This window comes from Bos grunniens, chromosome 9, assembly GCF_055505025.1.
Source record: "Bos grunniens cultivar Pamir isolate PY7600 chromosome 9, Bosgru_T2T1.0, whole genome shotgun sequence".
Lineage (NCBI taxonomy): Eukaryota > Metazoa > Chordata > Mammalia > Artiodactyla > Bovidae > Bos > Bos grunniens.
This window is the reverse complement of record NC_141173.1, coordinates 71,960,854-71,982,145: the sequence shown is the minus strand read 5'-3', so window position 1 is coordinate 71,982,145 and position 21,292 is coordinate 71,960,854. Positions and strand designations below refer to the sequence as shown.

The window sequence follows — 21,292 nt, the reverse complement described above, 5'->3', positions numbered from 1 at the left end:
AGTACATTACTTCAGAGGATAGTACCATTTGGAGAGCATCCTGTGACCTCATCATTCTTGAAAGAATCTATTAAAGGTGAAACAAATAAGCCTTAAGGTGAAGGCAAAACAAAGCAGATGGTTTGATAAATTCTGCACTGAAATTCTAATAGGGAATAGTAATGCAAATGAAAGTGATATGTTTTGAAAATTGCAGTGATATACAAGGATTGTGTTACATTAGACCAAATATGCTATATTCAAAATAGCCTTTAGCTCAGCAGATATTACCTTCAGAGTACATTGTCTGTACACAGAAATGACATTTCTGTACTTTGATCAGTAGCCCCAATTACCGTATTTAATTGCAGCCTATTTGCTTTCAAGGTGATGGCCCTCCAGGAGGTGCAGTGGAGACATCCAGGCGGCTTTCAAGAGAACAGATTTTTGTACTGATATCAGCAGCTTCCATTAACTTAGGTTCCATGATGTGCTATTCTATCCTTGGACCCTTTTTCCCCAAGGAGGTAAGACATTTTGATATTCATATGAACTATTAATGTTTTTTAAAAGCCTTTGACAAATTTCACTTGACAGTATGGAGAATGTGAAAACCTGCATATAGCAAAGATAATGTATAGAACTTAAGCCAACAGAAGAATTCTTATAGAATATTTGATACTAGAAGGAAAAAAAATCAGTCATAATAACATCATCTTGAGAAGTAATTCACCTAAATATAATTGACCTTCTGAAGATTGCTTTGCTCATCATGAAGTTTGATTCATCTGTTTGGCTTCTGCAACCGATAAAAAAGAAAAAAAAAGGAAGTGCACTGAATAACTGAGATTTCAATGTTATTGCGAAAGATCTATATTAAGACAGTGACAGCTTCCTGGATTTTGGGTTTATGAATATTTTGGAATTAGGAAGGCATGGTCCACTCCCTTTTCTGAGTTGAATTTTGTATGGAATCTAGTTGCAATATTTGTGCCAAGGAGGAATTCTGATTAATATTGATCAGGTCCTTCTAATCATAGCATTTTATGTGATGTTCGGGTCTATGGATAATGGCACAGACATGAAGGAGTAACCCCTAGAGGATCCACCTGAAATCTGGAGGTTGGTGAGGTGCAGTATGGAGGAAATGACACTGTCTTGGCTGGGTGTGGACAATATGCCTGTGTGTTCTGCTTCATGCCGTCTTGGAAAGCCTCAGCTCATGATGCAGGGGTCCTTCCCAGTCCTCTGACTTCTTTGATAACATATGGTCCTTCCTTCTGTGTGCTACAAAAGACGATAAACATGGCTTCTCTGCTAAAAGAACAGTAGTACAACCCTGTACCCATTAAGTTCTTTTTAGTTTTCAGTGTACTTCCCAACATGTTTATCCCATTTGGTTTCTGGAGCAACTCTGTAAGATAGGCAGAATAGTCAGAATCTCATCCTATTGCAAATGAAGAAACAGACCTCAAAGTTAAGTGACTGGCCCAGTTCAGTTCTGTTTACTGAATGGGAGTGGGAGGTTCAACCATTTCCCACCTTAGAGTATGCTAGGTATTGGATGTATTGGGGTTGGAAAAAAATTAGGAAAATGTCCCTCTCTCATCGGTCCATTGGGAGGGAAAAAGTATGAAAAGAAAGTTGCAGAGTATTTGAATCTCCTTGAAGAGGATGTCCAAAGTGTAAGGAGACTCTAGGGACGGGAATGGTTAATTTTGTGATGAGTGAGACTGGCAGATGTGGGAGGGAAGGAGAGAAGGAGTAATACTGAAAGGGACTTGGCAGGGTAAGCCCAAGGTGAGTCTTGAGAAATGTTAGTTCCCAAGGTGAACAAGAGAGGCAAGGGTCCTCTAGGTGAGAAACTCACAGGAGACAGTCACGAAATTAGCAAAGTAAATAGCATGTTCTTAGGGAACCATGGACAATGGTGGGGCTTGTGTCTGGGCGCAGTAAGGTCCATGGGAGCTGAGGATCTGAAAAGGCAGGTTGGTGCTCAAAGGCAAGGGTCCTTCTATGCAGGTCAAAGATGTCGTCAGTGAGAAGTCATCAGAAATGTTTGGGCAAGACAGATTAGACTGGACAGATATGGATTTGGGGGGAAGAAAATGAGGAATGGAAGCTGTGGAATTAAGACAGAGAAGAACAGGAGTAGTGGCCAACTAGATAGAAAGGCATGTCTGATTCAGCTGGAACTCAGTGAGAGTAACTAGTGTTAGATTCTTCTTAGTGAAATACAGTGGAGAAGGCAATGAGAACCCACTCCAGTATTCTTGTCTGGAAAATCCCATGGACAGAGGAGCCTGGTAGGCTACAGTCCATGGGGTTGCTAGAAGTTGGACACAACTGAGAGACTTGACTTTCACTTTTCACTTTCATGCATTGGAAAAGGAAATGGCAACCCACTCCAGTATTCTTGCCTGGAGAATCCCAGGGATGGGGGAGACTGGTGGGCTGCCGTCTATGGGGTTGCACAGAGTCGGACCAGACACGACTGAAGCAACTTAGCAGCAGTGAAATACAGACAGAGGAAAAGCAGGCTGTGGATGTGTGCTTTCTTTCTTTTTTTTTAAGCATTTGATTTAGTTTTTTGCTTGCAAGATGCAGGAGAGAGAGCGTTCTAACTTTAAAAGGTATAGACATGAAGAGTGGGCTCTTTTTCATTTTTAATAAAAGCATTAGGGTTGACAAACACACTGGCAAAACTTGCTCTTCCCCCTGTGTATTCTGTTTTTCTTTCCTGTTTTGTTTGTGTTTAGTTGCTAAGTTGTGCCTGACTCAGTGCAATCCCATGGATTGTAGCCTGTCAGGCTCCTCTGTCTATGGGCTTTCCTAAGCAAGAATACTGGAGTGGGTTGCCATTTCCTCCTCCAGGGAATCTTCCTGACCCGGGGATTGAACCCTCATCTCCTGCATTGGCAGACCATTTCTTTACCACTGGGCCACCGGGGAAGCCCCATCATGCTTCTTATTAACGAGCTAATTAGGTCAAGGAAAAACAAGGTCCTTCTTCTTAATTTGTGGTGTAGAATTAATGTTTCTACTCATCCTTTTCCTGGCCCCCTCCTCCTTTGGCAGAGGATAATGAATTTTGCTTTTGACAACCGTTCTTGCCATCCTAACATGCAGCAGGATCCGCATGTCAAAAGCAGTATTCAGTTGCTGCTGTGGTGTGTGATTCTCGAACATGCTAAGTCCCCATCCCACTTTCACAGAGAATGTGGGAACCTGTGCAAGATGGAAACGGACAGGACTACTATGACCATGACACAAGTAACTTTTGCAAGTCTGTGTCCTCATCTATAAAAAGGGGCCAGCTAAAAGTACATCCCTTACTTGTTTGAAACCATATAGATCAGCATGGCTCATAATGAGGGGCCAATAAATGTTAGTTGCTGTAACTTCTATACATTTTCAGCCAGACTTGAGAACTAATAACTTTCAGATCTATTAAGCAAACAACATGGATATAACTTGACCAATGAATGTTCTTTCCTCATCTATTTTTTGGCCACATCTTGGCCATTGGGATCTTAGTTCCCTAATCAGGATCAAACCTGTGCCTCCTGCATTGGGAACATGGAGTCTTAACCACTGGACCACCAGGGAAGTTATTGTTTCCACATCTCAATCGACCCCTTTGATAACACCTTCCCTTGGAGTTACCTGTTCTATGTGACTAGGGCTGCTATGACAAAGTACCACAGACTGGGGACAACAGAAATGTATTGTCTCACAGCTCTGAAGTCCAAAATCATTGTCATTGGTAGGGTCAGTTCCTTCTGAGGGTTATAAGGAGAGGATCTGTCCCAGGCCTCTCTCTTTGGCTTGTAGGTGGGCAACTTCTCCCTGTGTCTTCTCACATTATCTTCCCTCTACACGTGTCTCTCTGAAGGCACTTCCCCTTTTTACAAAGATACGAGTAATACTGGGTTAGACTCCACCCTTCGTGACGTCTTTCAACTGGTTACTCCCGCAAAGACTCTCTCCAAATAAGGTCATCTTCTAAGTTGCTATGAGAAACCTAGACAGTGTATTTAAAGCAGAGATACCACTTTGCCAACAAAGATCCATATAGTCAAAAGCTATGGCTTTTCCAGTAGTCATGTGAAGATGTGAAATTTAGACCATAAAGAAGGCTGAGTGCCAAAGAATTGATACTTTTGAACTGTGGTGCTGGAGAAGACTCTTGAGAATCCCTTGGACAGTGAGGAGATCAAACCAGCCAGTCCTAAAGGAGATCAATCCTGAATATTCATTGGAAGAACTGATGCTGAAGCTGAAGCTCCAATACTTTGGCCACCTGATGCAAAGAACTGACTCATCGAAAAAGACCCTGATGCTGGGAAAGATTGAAGGCAGGAAGAGAAGAGGGTGACAGAGGATGAGATGGTTGGATGGCATCACTGTCTCAATGGACATGAGTTTGAGCAAACTCCAGAAAATAGTGAAGGACAGAGAAGCCTGACATGTTGCAGTCCATGGCGTCACAAAGAGTCAGACATGACTTAGTGACTCAACAACAACAACAGCTGAAGTACTGAGAGTTAGGACATCGGCATAAGAAGTTTGAGGGACACAGTGAGCCCCCTGGCACCCCCTGATGCTTGGTGTGGTAGAAACATGGACTCCATGTTCCTGTCTACATACAGAATAACCTTTGGCTAGGATGCCAGTGAAGACATTTTTAATAGTGAGAGCTCTCTTTTCTCTATACCGTTATCTCATATGATGATTAGTGATGGAAGATCAGATCAGATCAATCGCTCGGTCGTGTCCGACTCTTTGTGACCCCATGAATCGCAGCAGACCAGGCCTCCCTGTCCATCACCAACTCCCAGAGTTCACTCAGACTCACGTCCATCGAGTCCCTGATGCCATCCAGCCATCTCATCCTCTGTCGTCCCCGTCTCCTCTTGCCCCCAATCCCTCCCAGCATCAGAGTCTTCTCCAATGAGTTAACTCTTCACATGAGGTGGCCAAAGTACTGGAGTTTAAGCTTTAGCATCATTCCTTCCAAAGAATTCCCAGGGCTGATCTCCTTCAGAATGGACTAGTTGGATCTCCTTGCAGTCCAAGGGACTCTCAAGAGTCTTCTCCAACACCACAGTTCAAAAGCATCAATTCTTTGGCACTCAGCCTTCTTCACAGTCCAACTCTCACATCCATACATGACCACAGGAAAAACCATAGCCTTGACTAGACGAACCTTTGTTGGCAAAGTAATGTTTCTGCTTTTGAATATGCTATCTAGGTTGGTCATAACTTTCCTTCCAAGGAGTAAACGTGTTTTAATTTCATGGCTGCAATCACCATCTGCAGTGATTTTGGAGCCCAGAAAAATAAAGTCTGACATTGTTTCCACTGTTTCCCCATCCATTTCCCATGAAGTGATGGGACCGGATGCCATGATCTTCATTTTCTGAATGTTGAGCTTTAAGTCAAAGAAATGGTTAATCCTGAGTCTCATCAAATTATGGGCCAAAATGCCACCCAAGCAGTTTCTAGAATGCTCTAGGTTCAACTTCTCCACTCTCTCCCACAACCAGGCACTTAGGGACTGCACTTCAGGGGTAGGTAGTGCTTCCCAGAGTGAGAGGGCCTTTCCTTCCTATAGTTTAGCAATGAAAAGTAGAGTTCACCTGGACTTCCCTGGTGGTCTAAGAGTTAAGACTGTGCTTCCACTGCAGGGGATACAGATTCAATCCCTAGTCTGGAAGTTTCACAAGCCATGTGATAGGGCCAAAATTAGAAAAAGATAGAGTTCACCCATCTGGTTTCCTGTGGTATGATGCTTTGAGAAATGTAGGCTTTATTTAGAAACACAATGTAAGAATATATATTTTTAAAGACAAGGATTGAATGGTTATCATAACTTACTATAGGAAGTGATAAACTTATTTTTTATCTTAAAAAATGTAGTTAGAGTGAAAAGATAAATAAATAGAATTAAGGCTGTTGTGGATGACAGATTTTAAAGGGAGTATGTGTGTACACACACATTTCTGTATTCAGAGTAGAGTGATTTGTGGAAGAGCTGAAGCCCTGGCAAAGGATGAATCTAAGTCACATCTTCTAATTATAAATATTCACTGCTGGCTCCTATGTGATGCATAGAAGGTGCTGGATAAATGACCACTGACTGCCCGAGAGGACAGATGTGTGTTTCAGACTTAGTGCTTCATGGTTTGCCAAGTTGCCAATCTTATCTCAAAAAATTAAACTCATATTTTAACCTCTTAAATGGTTATAGCTAGAACCTGGTCTAAGGATCCACCATAATTCCAAGGTTTTAGAAAGGTTTTCAAACCTCTGTCTGTTCAGTTGTACAACACAACTAATAGTAGCATTTGAAGTTCAAAAGAAGCAGTTTTAGAATAAACACTATATCATCTATAGCAATTAGAGAATGTAATGGCAACCCACTCCAGTATTCTTGCCTGGAGAATCCCATAGATAGAGGAGCCTGGCAGGCTACAGTCCCTGGGGTCATAAGAGTCGGACACAACTTAGTGACTAAAGCACCAGCAGCAGCAGCACCACCACGTGTAGCAAATTTAGGAGCCATGATAGAGTAGTCTATAAACAATCATAGGAATCATTGATGGGTGATAAATTACTCCAAATGTTTCAGCAGCATGTTGGGAGGAGAGGGAGCTTCTTTCATCTGTGTCATTGATGTCAGGAAAGGAAACTTTATCTTCTATGAACTGTTAGGTAGTTGGTATTAGAAATAGAGAACTGAATGGTCTGAACGGTCCTTGGGATGACTCATGTACTAGCTTAAGGAACTTTCTGTTAGATTTTTTTGACCAGCAAAGTAAAGTGGTTGTTTGGGGGTTTTGGGTTTTTTTAGTGGCATTTGATCCTGTAACTAAATGTGATATTGAGTTGGAAAACCTTCCTCCCGTGTGTTTCACCTTTATGCTCACACTGCTACCACACTCACAACACATTTGACACCAGATGTGTAGGTCTTGGAGAAGGCAATGGCACCCCACTCCAGTACTCTTGCCTGGCAAATCCCATGGACAGAAGAGCTTGGAAGGCTGCATGCAGTCCATGGGGTCGCTGAGGGTCGGACATGACTGAGCGACTTCACTTTCACTTTTCACTTTCATGCATTGGAGAAGGGAATGGCAACCCACTCCAGTGTTCTTGTCTGGAGAATCCCAGGGACAGGGGAGCCTGGTGGGCTGCCATCTATGGGGTCGCAGAGTCAGACACAACTGAAGCGACTTAGCAGCAGCAGTGTAGATCTTTTCCCCACACCAAGCAATTCTCTGTGACACCAGTTGGATGTCCTGCCATTCAATTCAGTTCTAATGCTGATCTGTATTAGGCCAGACCCCACAAATTAAGAGCTCAGTCCCACAAGACTGCCCTCCACTTCAGATGCCAATTGCAAGTAGTAGGTCTCCATGTTACCCCCAGCTTCCATCCAACTTGGCTACAAGTTACAGGTTCCCATGTGTTGTGTGTGTGTGTGTGTGTGTGTGAAGCTTCTTCAGTCATGTCCAACTCTTTGCGACCCTATGAACTGTAGCCCGCCAGGCTCCTCTGTCCATGGGATTCTCCAGGCAAGAATACTGGTGTAGGTTGCCATACCCTTCTCTAGGGGGTCTTCCCAACCCAGGGATTGAACCTGTGCCTCTTGTCTCCCTCCCATGTGTTAGGGAAATTAAAATGGAGGAAACCTTGTTCAGGCTTCAGAAGCAGGAGAGTGGGCCTCTGACCTACTTCTGACCTGCCTGGACACCGCGGATCCTGCCTCCAAGCACAGGTAGTGCTTAGATAAGAAAAGGAGTGGGTCTTGGAATTCTCGAGCCTCTGAAAATCTGGCCAATCCCTGGGGTCTAACAAAATCCTATGACTCACAAAGTGAAGCAAACTGCAGTGTAAAAGTTAACAAAGAACCCCAAAGCCAGAGCTGCAGCTTTGCATGCAAACTGATGATGATATCAGTTTGAGGCCTGGGATTATAAGTGGGAGACCCCTAACCACAATTTGAAGTCTCACCCATGGGGTGGACACACCACTCAGGACCCTTTCCCATTGTGACTCCAGATTGCTATTAACAAGGGACTTCCCAGCACTGTTTAAGTCTGGATGTAGGTTGTTGGCTCAGTTTGGTGGTGTATTGTCTGTTAGTTCTCTCTCTTGTTTCTATTTCTTTTGTTTTTTTTTTAATGACTGCATGTTGAAATTAAGCCAAATCTAAAAAATTGAAATTATTTGTGTGTAATAAATGGTTTCTTTTGTTAGCAAATCCTTTGAACTTACAGGTAAAACTTTAGGCAAGACACAATGACCCTCCCACCTCTCCGCCTAGGATTCAGTTACTTGCTGGAATGGCTTCCACAACTCAGGGAAACACTTGCTTAACACTATTATAAAAGGATGTAATAAAGTATATAGCTGGGCATGTAGATGGAAGAGATACAGAGCGGGAGGTATGTGGCAGGGGCATGCAGCTCCCATGTCCCCTGCAGGTGAGCCACATTCCCAGATCCTCCATGTGTTCACTGACCCCAGAGGTCCCCAAGTCCCACACCTTAGGGATTTTTATGGGGACTTAATCACATAGGCATGATCAATCATTAACTCAGTTTCCAGCCCTTCTCTGGAGAATGGGGTGTGGAACCAAAAGTTCTAAACTAATCATGGCTTGGTCTTTCTGGTGACTAATCCCCAAGCAGGAATCACCAAGAGTCACCCAGAGATGCCAAGGGACTAGGAGCTTGGTGTCAGGAACCAGGGTCAAAGACCAAATATTAGAACATTATTACTCCTAGGGCTCTTATCACTAAGGAAGTTACAAGGATAGTCAGAGTTCTGTGCCAAAAACTGGGGGCAGAGATGAATAAGTATATATTCTATGAACTCAAATATACCAAAAAGAAAGCATTTCAAGATCAACTGTTGGCTTAGTTCTACAGGAGAAGCAGAGCTTACCTTTCCTCAACCAAGGCTTTTTGTTTTGTTTATACTCTAATTCTGATTTTGGCCTGCTAAAGCTAACAATTCTTATTTTGGTTGGGGGCAGACTTTATTGAGGTATAATTGTTATACAAAAATTTACACTTATTTAATATATCTATCTTGATGAGTTTAGACACATGCACACCATCTATGATGTCATCAGTTCAGTTCAGTTCAGTTCAGTTGCTCAGTCGTGTCCGACTCCTTGAGACCCCATGAATCGCAGCACACCAGCCTCCCTGTCCATCCGCAACTCCCGGAGTTCACTCAGACTCATGTCCATTGAGTCAGTGATGCCATCCAGCCATCTCATCCTCTGTCATCCCCTTCTCCTCCTGCCCCCAATCCCTCCCAGCATCAGAGTCTTTTCCAATGAGTCAACTCTTCGCATGAGGTGGCCAAAGTACTGGAGTTTCAGCTTTAGCATCATTCCTTCCAAAGAAATCCCAGGGCTGATCTCCTTCAGAATGGACTAGTTGGATCTCCTTGCAGTCCAAGGGACTCTCAAGAGTCTTCTCCAACACCACAGTTCAAAAGCATCATCAATTCTTCGGTGCTCCGCTTTCTTCACAGTCCAACTCTCACATCCATACATGACCACTGGAAAAACCATAGTCTTGACTAGATGGACCTTTGTTGGCAAAGTAATGTCTCTGCTTTTGAATATGCTATCTAGGTTGGTCATAACTTTCCTTCCAAGGAGTAAGCGTCTTTTAATTTCATGGCTGCAGTCACCATCTGCAGTGATTTTGGAGCCCCCAAAAATAATGTCTGACACTGCTTCCACTGTTTCCCCATCCATTTCCCATGAAGTGATGGGACCAGATGCCATGATCTTCGTTTTTTGAATGTTGAGTTTTAAGCCAACTTTTTCACTCTCCTCTTTCACCTTCATCAAGAGGCTTTTTAGTTCCTCTTCACTCATCACTGCAATCAAAATACTAAACTTATTCAGCACCTCCAAAAAATCCCTTGGGTTTTCTTGTGGACTTTTTCTTTCTTCTTCTTCTTTTTGTGGTGAGAACATAACATGAGTTTATCTTACTTAACAGAAAATTTATATCCAAAGAGCTATAATTCCCCACTTCCTCCTTCCCAAAGTCCCTGACAACCACCATTTTAAGCTCTGCTTTTATGAATTTGGCTATTGTAGATACTTGATACAAGCGGAATCATGCAGTGTTTGTTCTTCTGTGAGGCTTACTTCGTTTAGCATAATTTCCTCAAGTTTCATCCATATTGTTGCAGATGCCAAGATGTCCTTATTTTTGAAGTGAATAATATCCTGTGTTATGTATATACCACATTTTCTTTGTCCATTCATCTGTCAATGGACATTTGGGTTATTTCTATATTATCTTAGCTATTTCTTAGTTGTTTCTGTATTATCTCAGCTAGTGCCACAGTGAGCATGGGATTGCAAATATCTCTGAGACGCTGCTCTCAATTCTTTTGGGTATATACACAGTAGAGGGATTGTTGGATTATATGGTAGTTCTGTTTTTAATGTTTTGGGGATCCTCCATATTGTTTTCCATAGAGGCTGCACCATTCTGCATTCCTGCCAACAGTGTATAAAGGTTCTGATTTCTTCACCTCCTCACCAACACTTGTTATCTTCTGTGCTTTCAATTATTGCTGTCTATCCTAACTGCTGTGAGATGATATCTCATTATGATTTTAATTTGCATTTCCCTGATGGTTAGTGATCTTGAGCAGCTTTTCTTATACCTGGTGGCCGTTTGTATGTCTCTTTTTTAGAGAAATGTCTGTTGAAATCCTTTTCTCATTTTAAGTCATGTTCTTTGTGGTGGTTTTTTATTAATAGATTATTGAATTGTAGGAGAGTCTTACATATTTTGGATATTAGCTACTTATATGGAGATGGTTTACAGATAGCTTTCTCCCATTCTGTAGATTGCCCTTTCACTCTTTTGATCATTTTCTTTGCTGTGAAGCTTTTTAGTTCAGTGTAATTCCATTTGTTTGATTTGTCTTGTTGCTTAGATTTTTGGTGTCACATATAAGAAATCATTGCCAAGACCAATGTCATGACCTATATGGAAAAATAAATAAGAGTAGACATGTGTATATGTATAACTGATTTACTTTGCAGTACAGTGAACTAACACAACACTGTAAACCAACTATACTCCAATAAAAATAATTTTTAAAAAGTCCCGCATCTGCCATTTTCTTCAAAAAGTTTAACAGTTTCAGATTTTATGTTTAAGTCTAGTTTGCTTTGAGTTTAGTTTGTGGGTGGTATAAGATAGGGATCCAGTTTCATTCTTTAGCATGTGGATGTCCAGTTGTTCTGACATCATTTGTTGAAGAGAATATCTCTTCCCCATTCTGTGTCCTTGGCACCCTCATGGAAGACGAATTGACCATGTTTGTTTAGGTTTATTTCTGAGCTCTCTGTTCTGTTCCATTGAGACATATGTCTGTCTTTAGGCCAGTATTGTACTGTTTTAATTATTACACCTTTGTAATCTATTTTCAAAATCAAGAGGTGTGATACCTCCAGTTTTGCTCTTTTTCTCTCAAGATCATAAAGTTAACAATTTGTTTAAGGCTTGGTGAGTGAATTATTTTCATGTCAGAGAACTAAGTTTTACTACAGTTTCCTTTCCTTTCTTAGCCTGTTTATTCTGAAATAATAATCTTTGAAACTGCTTTACAGATAAGATTACAGGAGGATGATCCTCTGATCTAGTAGCTCCATTTTTTCCCCATACTGTTGCTAGTTTATCTTTCAAACTTTTTCTTTTCTGTTTTTTTTTTTTAAAGGCTGAAAAGAAAGGAGCCAGCAATACAGTTATTGGTACAATCTTTGGATGTTATGCTTTGTTTGACTTTCTGGCATCTTTGGTATTTGGAAAATATGTAAGTATTATTTTTTTTAAATGGTGTAATGAGTTATTCTAATTTACAAGTCTAAAATTTCCACTGATGCAGAAATAACCAGCATCGTATGTTATGAACTGTGCTTCAGTTGACAATTCCCCTCTTATGGCTGACTGATTTTTAACTTCTTCCGTGTTTGTAAGAATGTGTGTTGTCATTCCACTAAAGAATTACCTTTTGTTAACTGTATATATCTTCCCCAAATCTTCTGTTTCCTGATACAGTGGATTTGTTTATGTCAGTATAGACTTGTAGCAGTCATCAATTTACCATTTTCTTTTACGTTTATTATAGCTTGTACATATTGGAGCAAAATTTATGTTTGTAGCAGGAATGTTTGTCTCAGGAGCAGTTACAGTTCTCTTTGGGTAAGTCATGTTCTGATATGTTTGGGAGCCTGAACAGATTTCCTAATTTATCTTCAGTTTAAAATGGTTAATGGTTAATGGTTTCTTTAAATCAATCATTACCATTGATTATCAAATGCCTGGCATATGACTAATGGTGAAGGGAGTTGGATGGTGTGGAGAATGAAATGAATGACATTGATCTTAAGAAAAAAAATCCTCTAGGGGATCACCATTAATTTGGCTGCTGAATCTGTTCTTTAGGACTTCTGTGACTTGAGTGACAGAAACTTAACTCACTTTTCTGAGTCACAAATTTTTTTGGCTCAAGCAAAAAGGTGAGTTTCTTGTCTAAACAATCAGCTAAAGAAGATCAGAATATAGATGTTAAGCTAATGTATCAGAAGTCTTTCTCAGGTTCCTGATTTTGCTTTTTTTGTTGTTGTTGTTTGGGGAAGACCTAAATCTAAGTCTTTCTGCATAGGTTCTTGTTAGATTGACTCTACATTTTTCAAAAGACCTATTTAGTATTATTATTTAAGCCATAAAATATGTCAAAGAAAAGGACAATAAGGCTGTTATTATGACTCAAATTCCTCCAACTAAAAATATAACAAAGAAACTCTTAAAAATTCATATTCTAAAGTGACTTACTTTAATAACTATGATTGAGGTGTTACTGTTTTCAGTGAGTACAGTTGAAAAAAAAATAAAATCAATTTGGCATTTGAGGATTGTTTTATTCTCTTTTAGTCTCTTGGACCAAGTTCCAGAAGGACCAGTGTTTATTGCTATGTGCTTTCTACTGAGAATAACTGATGCAATAAGTTTCGAGGCAGCAATAACTGCCTCTTCTTCTATCGTTGCAAAGGCTTTTCCAAACAATGTGGCTACAGTATTGGTAAGTATTTTATACACTGTTCCTGTTTTCCTTTTAGTGTAGCTAAAATGTTTGCTTGACCTTTCAAGCCAAAGCTGGGGCCCATTCTTCTAGACCTGCTTTTTTTCTACTCTCTATGTTTGTTACCTTTTACCCCAGTTTCTACTTTCAGCAGCAGGCTGTCAATAAATGTACCCTTAGTCTTACTTAGGTGCTTTTCCTGGCCTTACAAGCCCTTAAATGGCAAAACCAAATACTCCTTTTTACCTCTTAAAAAAAAAGCCTCCATAGTAATATTTGCTATCTCTCTGTAGCCTAGATTGTGGCTGGGCTGCCTGAAGCAGATTTATACTAGAGTCCTGTTTCCACTTTTCCCAGAGTCATGGAAAGGATGACCCCATGAATCGCAGCATGCCAGGCCTCTCTGTCCATCACCAACTCCCAGAGTTCACCCAAACTCATGTGTATCGAGTCGGTGATGCCATCCAGCCATCTCATCCTCTGTCGTCCCCTTCTCCTCCTGCCCCCAATCCCTCCCAGCATCAGAGTCTTTTCCAATGAGTCAACTCTTCGAATGAGGTGGCCAAAAGTATTGGAGTTTCAGCCTCAGCATCAGTCCTTCCAATGAACACTCAGGACTGGTCTCCTTTACGATGGACTGGTTGGATCTCCTTGCAGTCCAAGGGACTCTCAAGAGTCTTCTCCAACTTACTTTACCATAAAAATCCAGAGCCTGGTAGCATCATATTGACATACATTTTCATATATTGCCCAGATGCCTTGACACAGAGTATTAGTGACATAGCAGATTCTTGTCCCAGCTTTTATCTGCTGCCTTCTCTCCTCTGGAACCAGGCATTTCTGAAGGACTCCTGGTTTGTATATGAGAATAGGCACCACCCTCACCTTTCCTGGTGGCTCAGAGGTTAATGCCTCTTCCTCCAATGCGGGAGACCCAGGTTCAATCCCTGGGTCAGGAAGATCCCCTGGAGAAGGAAATGGTAACCCACTCCAACATTCTTGCCTGGAGAATCCCATGGACGGAGAAGCCTGGTAGGCAACAGTCCATGGGGTCGCAAAGAGTCAGACACGACTGAGCGACTTCACTTCCTTTTCTTTCTTTCTTTCACTTTCAGAGACCTCAGATCTAATCAGCTCAGTACCATGTTCCCTCATTTACCTGTATTAATACTACAGTTTGAAAGTTTTGACCATCAGGTAAACTATTTGCTGTATAAATATAAATATCCACACTTTTATTAAGTATATACCCATATGTATTTATACAATTAATGTAAGTACATATATCTGTATATGTATTGTATAACTGGATAAATTCGCTTTAGGTTCTATGGCAATTTGTCATGCCATGGTGGCCACTGTAACAGATACACTATTTCCATTTCCATAAAGTATATTTTTCAGAGGGGTTCAGAAAGATGCTAGTCAGTTGACATGCTCTGTAAAACAAGGTTTTGTGGCTGAACATATTTGGAGTAGGGCTTTGCTGTCCTGCAAGTTAGAGGTGGTCAGTTCACATTAGCGTGAGTTGTTTTCATTTTATGTGTGAACAGACTATAACATCGGAGAAAGCAATGGCACCCCACTCCAGTACTCTTGCCTGGAAAATCCCATGGACGGAGGAGCCTGGTAGGCTGCGGTCCATGGGGTTGCTAGGAGTCGGACACAACTGAGCGACTTTACTTTCACTTTTCACTTTCATGCATTGGAGAAGGAAATGGCAACCCACTCCAGTGTTCTTGCTTGGAGAATCCCAGGGACGAGGGAGCCTGGTGGGCTGCCGTCTATGGGGTCGCACAGAGTCGGACACGACTGGAGTGACTTAGCATAGCATAGCATAGACTATAACATTTGCCCATTTTCCCACAGTACTGCTGATTTGCCTCATTCATTAACAGTTGCTGTCATGGTGCTTTTGGGAAATTAGTCTTTTATCAGTACTTTTTCGCCATTCTTTGTTTGTCTTTTTTTTTTTGCTGTCCATAGTTTTTCATATATTCATGTAATCAGAGTTATCAGTCTTCTTTTGTGTCTTCTGAGTTTTTATGTCATAATTAGAAAATTTGGTTCACTGTAAGGATTAGGAAAAAACTCTCATATTTTATTTTTCTAGTACTTTAATAATTTCAATGTGCATGTTTAAATTTTTGGTCTATCTTGGTGGGTGGTGTGTGTATAAATTGTAAAGTGGATAGAATTTTTTTCAGAACTTTCTATTAATGCTTTGTTCATTTTTCAAATGAAACATATTAACTCAATTTTCTTTTGTTTTCCCATTTTTAGGGAAGTCTTGAGACTTTCTCTGGACTGGGACTAGTGCTGGGGCCTCCTTTGGGTGGCTTTTTGTATCAGTCCTTTGGCTATGAGGTGCCTTTCATTTTTCTGGGATGCATAGTTCTGCTGATGGTTCCCCTCAACATGTGTATTTTACCCAATTATGGTAAGACCTAATTTATTGCTCATTTTAAGAATCTTAAATTTAAGTATTTTTATGCCTTTGTAGGAGACCAATTTAACATATACTCACTTTCATTTTATATAATCACTAATAGATTTGTAGTGCATGCTGAAAGAATCAATTCTCTTTTCAGAAATGTTGCAGTGGGCAATTAGTTTATATAAATTGTCATAAACTCTTTCTGACCTATAGAATTAGCAAATATTAAATTTCTTATCATAAAACATATGCAATGCCCACCAGATGTCTTCCTGAATTCTAAATTAAAGATTCTTTACATCTTTTAATGTAAAGAATCTTTCCATTACAAGGCACTATGCTGCTATGTCACTTCAATCGTGTCCAACTCTGTGCAACCCCATAGACGGCAGCCCACCAGGCTCCCTCGTCCCTGGGATTCTCCAGGCAAGAACACTGGAGTGGGTTGCCATTTCCTTCTCCAATGCATGAAAGTGAAAAGTGAAAGTGAAGTCGCTCAGCCGTATCTGACTCTTAGCAACCCCATGGACTGCAGCCCACCAGGCTCCTCCATCCATGGGATTTTCCAGGCAAGAATACTGGAGTGGGGTGCCATTGCCTTCTCCAAAGGCACTGTGACAGGAGGACAAAGTTAGACCTTCCTTCCGAAGGTTTCTTGTAGCTGTGTGTGCAGCATAGCTCAAGTGTGAGGACTCAGGGCCACATCAGGCAGTAATGGAAATCGTCTTGGCTCCGAAGCTTCATGCCCTGTAGGAGTCAACCTATCCCATAACAACTCCATAGGCACAGCTGCCTGGGTCTCCACAAGGCACGTTCTGGGTACAGGAGTCCCCAAGCTCAGGGAGGCACAAAGCGTCGAGTACTGATGGCTGGTTTATAGTTCTTTCTGTACAGATGAAATTTACGAGTCAAGGATTATTTTCATTATAAGCCAGATTGCCTAGTAATGGAATCGGTATTTTACCATTATCAGATTCCTACTGTGACACAGCCACCGAGTTAGCTCGAGAGCTGGAGGAGAGCCTGTCGTCTTTCTGTGCATAGTGATAGTTGTTTCTCTAGTCAGGCATCCCGGACTGGCCTCCTATTGGGTTCACAGGTGAACACTTGGCTGTCAACTAAGAAACTGACACCAGGTCAGATTCTCTTGCAATAGGGGAAAGAGTTCTGTTTACTCTTTATCAATAACATCATATAGGGAGAAAAGATGGCTTACTAGTTAATTGTGAGATGTGGTATTTAGAACTTCTGTGATTAGGTGCTGGACTGGCCCCAGCATCAGTAATTCTTTGAGTCCTGGCCTGCTCTCCTCATCTCTTCCCCTCCCTCCCACAACATGGTATCTTTTGAAGCCCCTCTAATCACTGTCAGCCTAGTTACTTGGTACTTATTTCTCTTTGTTCCTGTTATTCCTCAATTAAAAATTTCCTGCATCTTTAATTAACGTAAAGCTCCAGTTGTTCATTTGCTCAGTCGTATCTGACTCTTTGCAACGCCATGGAGTGCAGCATGTCAGGCTATCTCCCAGAGCTTGCTCAAACTCATGTCTATTGAGTCAGCAAGGCCATCTAATCATCTCATCCTCTGTCGTCCCCTTCTCCTCCTGCCTTCAGTCTTTCCCAGCATAAGAGTTTTTTCTAATGAGTCAGCTCTTTGAATCAAGTGGCCAAAGAATTGGAGCTTCAGCTTCAACAACAGTCCTTTGAATGAATATTCAGGATAGATTTCCCTTAAGATTGACTGGTTTAATCTCCTTGCAGTCCAGGGGACTCTCAAGAGTCTTCTCCAACACTACAGCTCAAAAGCATCAATTTTTCATTGTTCAGCCTTCTTTATGGTCTAGCTCTCACATCCATACATGACTACTGGAAAAACCATAGCTTTGACTATATGGAGCTTTGTCAGTAAAATAATGCCTCTGCTTTTTAATACACTATTTAGGTTGGTCATAGCTTTTCTTTCAAGGAGCAAGCATCTTTTTATTTCATGGCCACAGTCACCATCTGCAGTGGTTTTGGAGCCTAAAAAAATAAAGTCTGTCACTGTTTCCATTGTTTGCCCATCTATTTGCCATGAAGTGATAGGACAAGATGCCATGATCTTCATTTTTTGAATGTTGAATTTTAAGCCAGCTTTCTCAACTCTCCTCTTTCACTTTCATCAAGAGGCTCTTTAGTTCCTCTTCAGTTTCTGCCATTAGGGTGGTGTCATCTGTGTACCTGAGGTTATTGATATTTCTCACATAACCTTGATTCTAGCTTGTGCTTCATCCAGCCTGGCATTTCACATAATGTACTCTGCATGTAAGTTAAATAAGCAGGGTGACAATATACAACCTTGATGTACTTCTTTCCCAGTTTGGAACCAGTCAGTTTCTCCATGTCTGGTTCTAACTGTTGCTTCTTGACCTGCATACAGATTTCTCAGGAGGCAGGTAAGGTGGTCTGGTATTCCCTTCTTTTTAAGAATTTCCCACAGTTTGTTGTGATCCACACAGTTAAATGCTTTAGTGTAGTCAATGAAGCAGCAGCAGATGTTTTTCTGGAATTCTCTTGCTTTTTCTATGATCCAACAGATGTTGACCATTTGATCTCTGGTTCCTCTGCCTTTTCTAAGTTCAGCTTGAACATCTGGAATTTCTCAGTTCACGAACTATTGAAGCCTGGCTTGGAGAATTTTGAGCAATACTTTGCTAGGATGTGAGATGAGTGCAATTGTGCAGTAGTTTGAACATTCTTTGGCATTGCCTTTCTTTGGGATTGGAATGAAAACTGACCTTTTCCAGTCTTGTGGCCACTGATGAGTTTTCCATATCTGCTGGCATATTGAGTGCAACATTTTCACAGCATCATCTTTTAGGGTTTAAAATAGCTTAGCTGGAATTGCATCACCTCCACTAGCTTTTGTTTGGCCCACTATGCTTTGTTTTGCTTCCTAAGGCCCACTATATTTTTATGAACAAAATGGTTTGGCAAACTTTCTGTTTATCCAAGTAAGGATCTTGTATTTAGATTGAATGGGAGAAACTGATATATATATTTTTAAATATCACAATTTATAATGTTAAAGCTATAAATATAAATTTAGGTGTTCCCATTAAGGAGTACCTTTAAAAATTATTGTTTTAGGAAAGCTTATAGGTAAGGCTGGAAAGTTAAATTTCCTTTTATTTTGATGATATTGGCAGAATTTTGTGTTCTATAAGTTCTACTCCACTTGTTTACTTCCTTTTAAACCCATAAACACTGTGGATTTGGGTTACGAAGAGTCGATTTCAGTCCCTCGCTGTCTCTCATCCTTAATATTTGCTTGCCAAGTCTCCTCTTCTGTATTGTGCTAAAGAAAAATCCTGCACAGCTCCCCCCGCCCCCAAACACCACCCCCCCTGCCCCTGCCAGCCATGCTATTTGGCATGTGGGATCTTAGTTCCCTGACCAGGGGACCAGGGATGAACCCATGCGCCCTGCAGTGGCAATGCAGAATCTTAACCATTGGACTGCCGGGGAAGTCCCTAAAGAAATATTTTTAAAACACAGTCATGTACATGACAATCCTCTTTTTTTAATTTAGTTTTTTAAAATTTATGTTTTTAACTGGCGGATAATTGCTTTAGAATGTTGTACTGATTTCTGCCATACAAAACGTGAATTAGTCATTAGTATACACATATCTCCTCCCTCTAGAGTCTCCCTACCACCACCACTCCCTCCTCCCACCCATCTAGGGATGCCTGTGTGTGGCGCTCAGTCCCTTCGATCATGTCTCACTCTTTGAGACCCTGTGGATAGTAGCCTGCCAGGCTCCCCTGTCCATGGGATACTCCAGGCAGGAATACTGGAGTGTGTTGTCACGGTCTCCTCCAGGGGATCTGCCCTACCCAGGGACTGAACCCACATCTCCTGCGTCTCCTGCGTTGCCAGTGGATTTTTTTTTTTTTCAACCACTGAGCCACTGGGGAAGCCCCCTGTAGGGATGACAATCCTCTTAATAAAAATGCCTGAATCCATGAATTGTGAGCTTTACCTTGAAAGCCACTAAAAGCTGTTGTTAGAGGTTTCTCAGGCAAGTCACATGAGCTGGACTGTCTCCCACTTCCACTCTACCAAACTCCAACTCACCCTTCAAAACTTAATTGTATGACCTCTTCTGGAAAGTTTCCCTGAACCCTCTCAATCGTTGATCTAAATGCTGAGTCAGTAGTGCCGCAGTGCTCTGCGTTTTTCCTGTCCCTTCACACCTGAAGGCCTCTCAGCTTCCTTACCTCTCAGAGCAGCTTCCTGTGGCAGGCACTGTCAACTATGGAGTCATGTCCTCCAAGAAGAATGTATCAGAATTGGAGGAAGCAGAGAGATTTTTAAGGAGGTTGGAAAAGCTCCCTGGGTGATTCTGCTATGTGTCTCTGGAAACAGGTATCACCCTAAGTTTTCATTACTTGGGCTTCTTCAACAGCTTGGCTAAACTCATGATGTGTTCATTTTCATGGACATTCCTGTATGTTCTTATGGTGATAATCCCCTTTCCCACCTTGCATTCAGAGAAAGGGACTATTTATTTCATAATAGTTTGTCTTATGCCATAGACCCGTAATACTTCTATATACACAATAAATGTAATTGATTAAAGTTGATCCTTTATCATTGTTATTTTAAACATTGGTAATACACAATCCAAAATCCATAATCAGTGAAGTCTCCCTACTGGCCTGCCTCACTGAGCCACATGGTGGGCTTAGCCCTTTTCTAAGTCAAATCTGTAGTGAAACAGGTTGGGTTCGCGTTTGGTTCATCATTGACTATTTGGCAATAATTAAGAAACCAACACCACAGTTTAACTGTATCCCTCTTATCCTGACAAATATAGCTGGACCACACTTGATGCTTCTTTTGTACTTTGCTTCCTACCAAATCATTATTCACCAAGAATTTATTACATAATGAGTTCTGTTGAAATGAGGATATGTCAGTGCTGCTCTGGCCCTCAGAGCTTCCTGGCCTAGCTCACGGCACAGTCTCCTAACTCGCCTCCTGTCTCTATTTCCCAGGAGACCACAGGTGTAGCTCTTTGAACTGCAAATCTGATTCTCACTTCTTGTTTGAAACCTCTAGTGATTTCCTGGGCTTCTTAGCCTACTTTACAAAGTCCTGCATCATCTTATCACTACATCCTTCTGCAGTATGATCTCTCCTCCTGACACTCCAAGCTCCACCCTCCTTCTTTACTTTTGCTCTTCCATTTCCTCAAACAGAATACTTTCCCCTCACTTTCGAGTCTCACAATGAGCCATTCCTGGATAATATGCCTGGGTTATTCTTTCCTCCTTCTTTCCTTGCTCATCTCAAGCTCATCCTTTAGACAGTAATTTAGATATTACAACTTTCATAAATTCTCTCTTAAACAGCTTTCCCTCTTTATTAGGCAACCCTCTCATATGCTACAAATGCTACCCTCCATCCTGGCTCTCAACCACACCTTTTTGTAAGTTCTCTGTGAGATCAGGATCTGAGTTTGTCTTCTTTGGCTTTGTGTGCCCAGTGATTTGGCATGATATCTGACTCAGCAAAGATTTTGTTGAGCACATTAGGTGGAAGATAGGAAAGTGATCAAACAATAAACCATGGAAGATGAAACGCAGTTTAGGCTGCTCAATTACATGATAATGGAGGTAAAATTTGCAGGATGCTTAGGACCAGAATGAGGCTTTACAGAGTGGCTAGAGATTGAAAAATTAGCAGGGAA

The 21,292-nt window shown here is 41.3% G+C and overlaps 1 protein-coding gene across 5 annotated transcripts in view; it reads left to right on the top strand.

Moving 5' to 3' along the window:
- Window positions 1-21,292, top strand: part of SLC18B1 (solute carrier family 18 member B1) — a 36,227-nt gene that overhangs the window by 1,421 nt on the left and 13,514 nt on the right. For 3 of the 5 annotated variants that reach the window (XM_086317901.1, XM_086317900.1, XM_086317899.1), the window contains 5 exons: window positions 367-506; window positions 11,755-11,850; window positions 12,166-12,239; window positions 12,972-13,119; window positions 15,403-15,559. In XM_086317901.1, coding sequence (XP_086174027.1) covers window positions 367-506; window positions 11,755-11,850; window positions 12,166-12,239; window positions 12,972-13,119; window positions 15,403-15,559 — 615 coding nt within the window. Of the gene's footprint in view, window positions 1-350; window positions 507-11,754; window positions 11,851-12,165; window positions 12,240-12,971; window positions 13,120-14,234; window positions 14,317-15,402; window positions 15,560-21,292 lie in introns of those variants that run through there. The other 2 variants (XM_086317903.1, XM_086317902.1) reach the window with 2 other exon arrangements.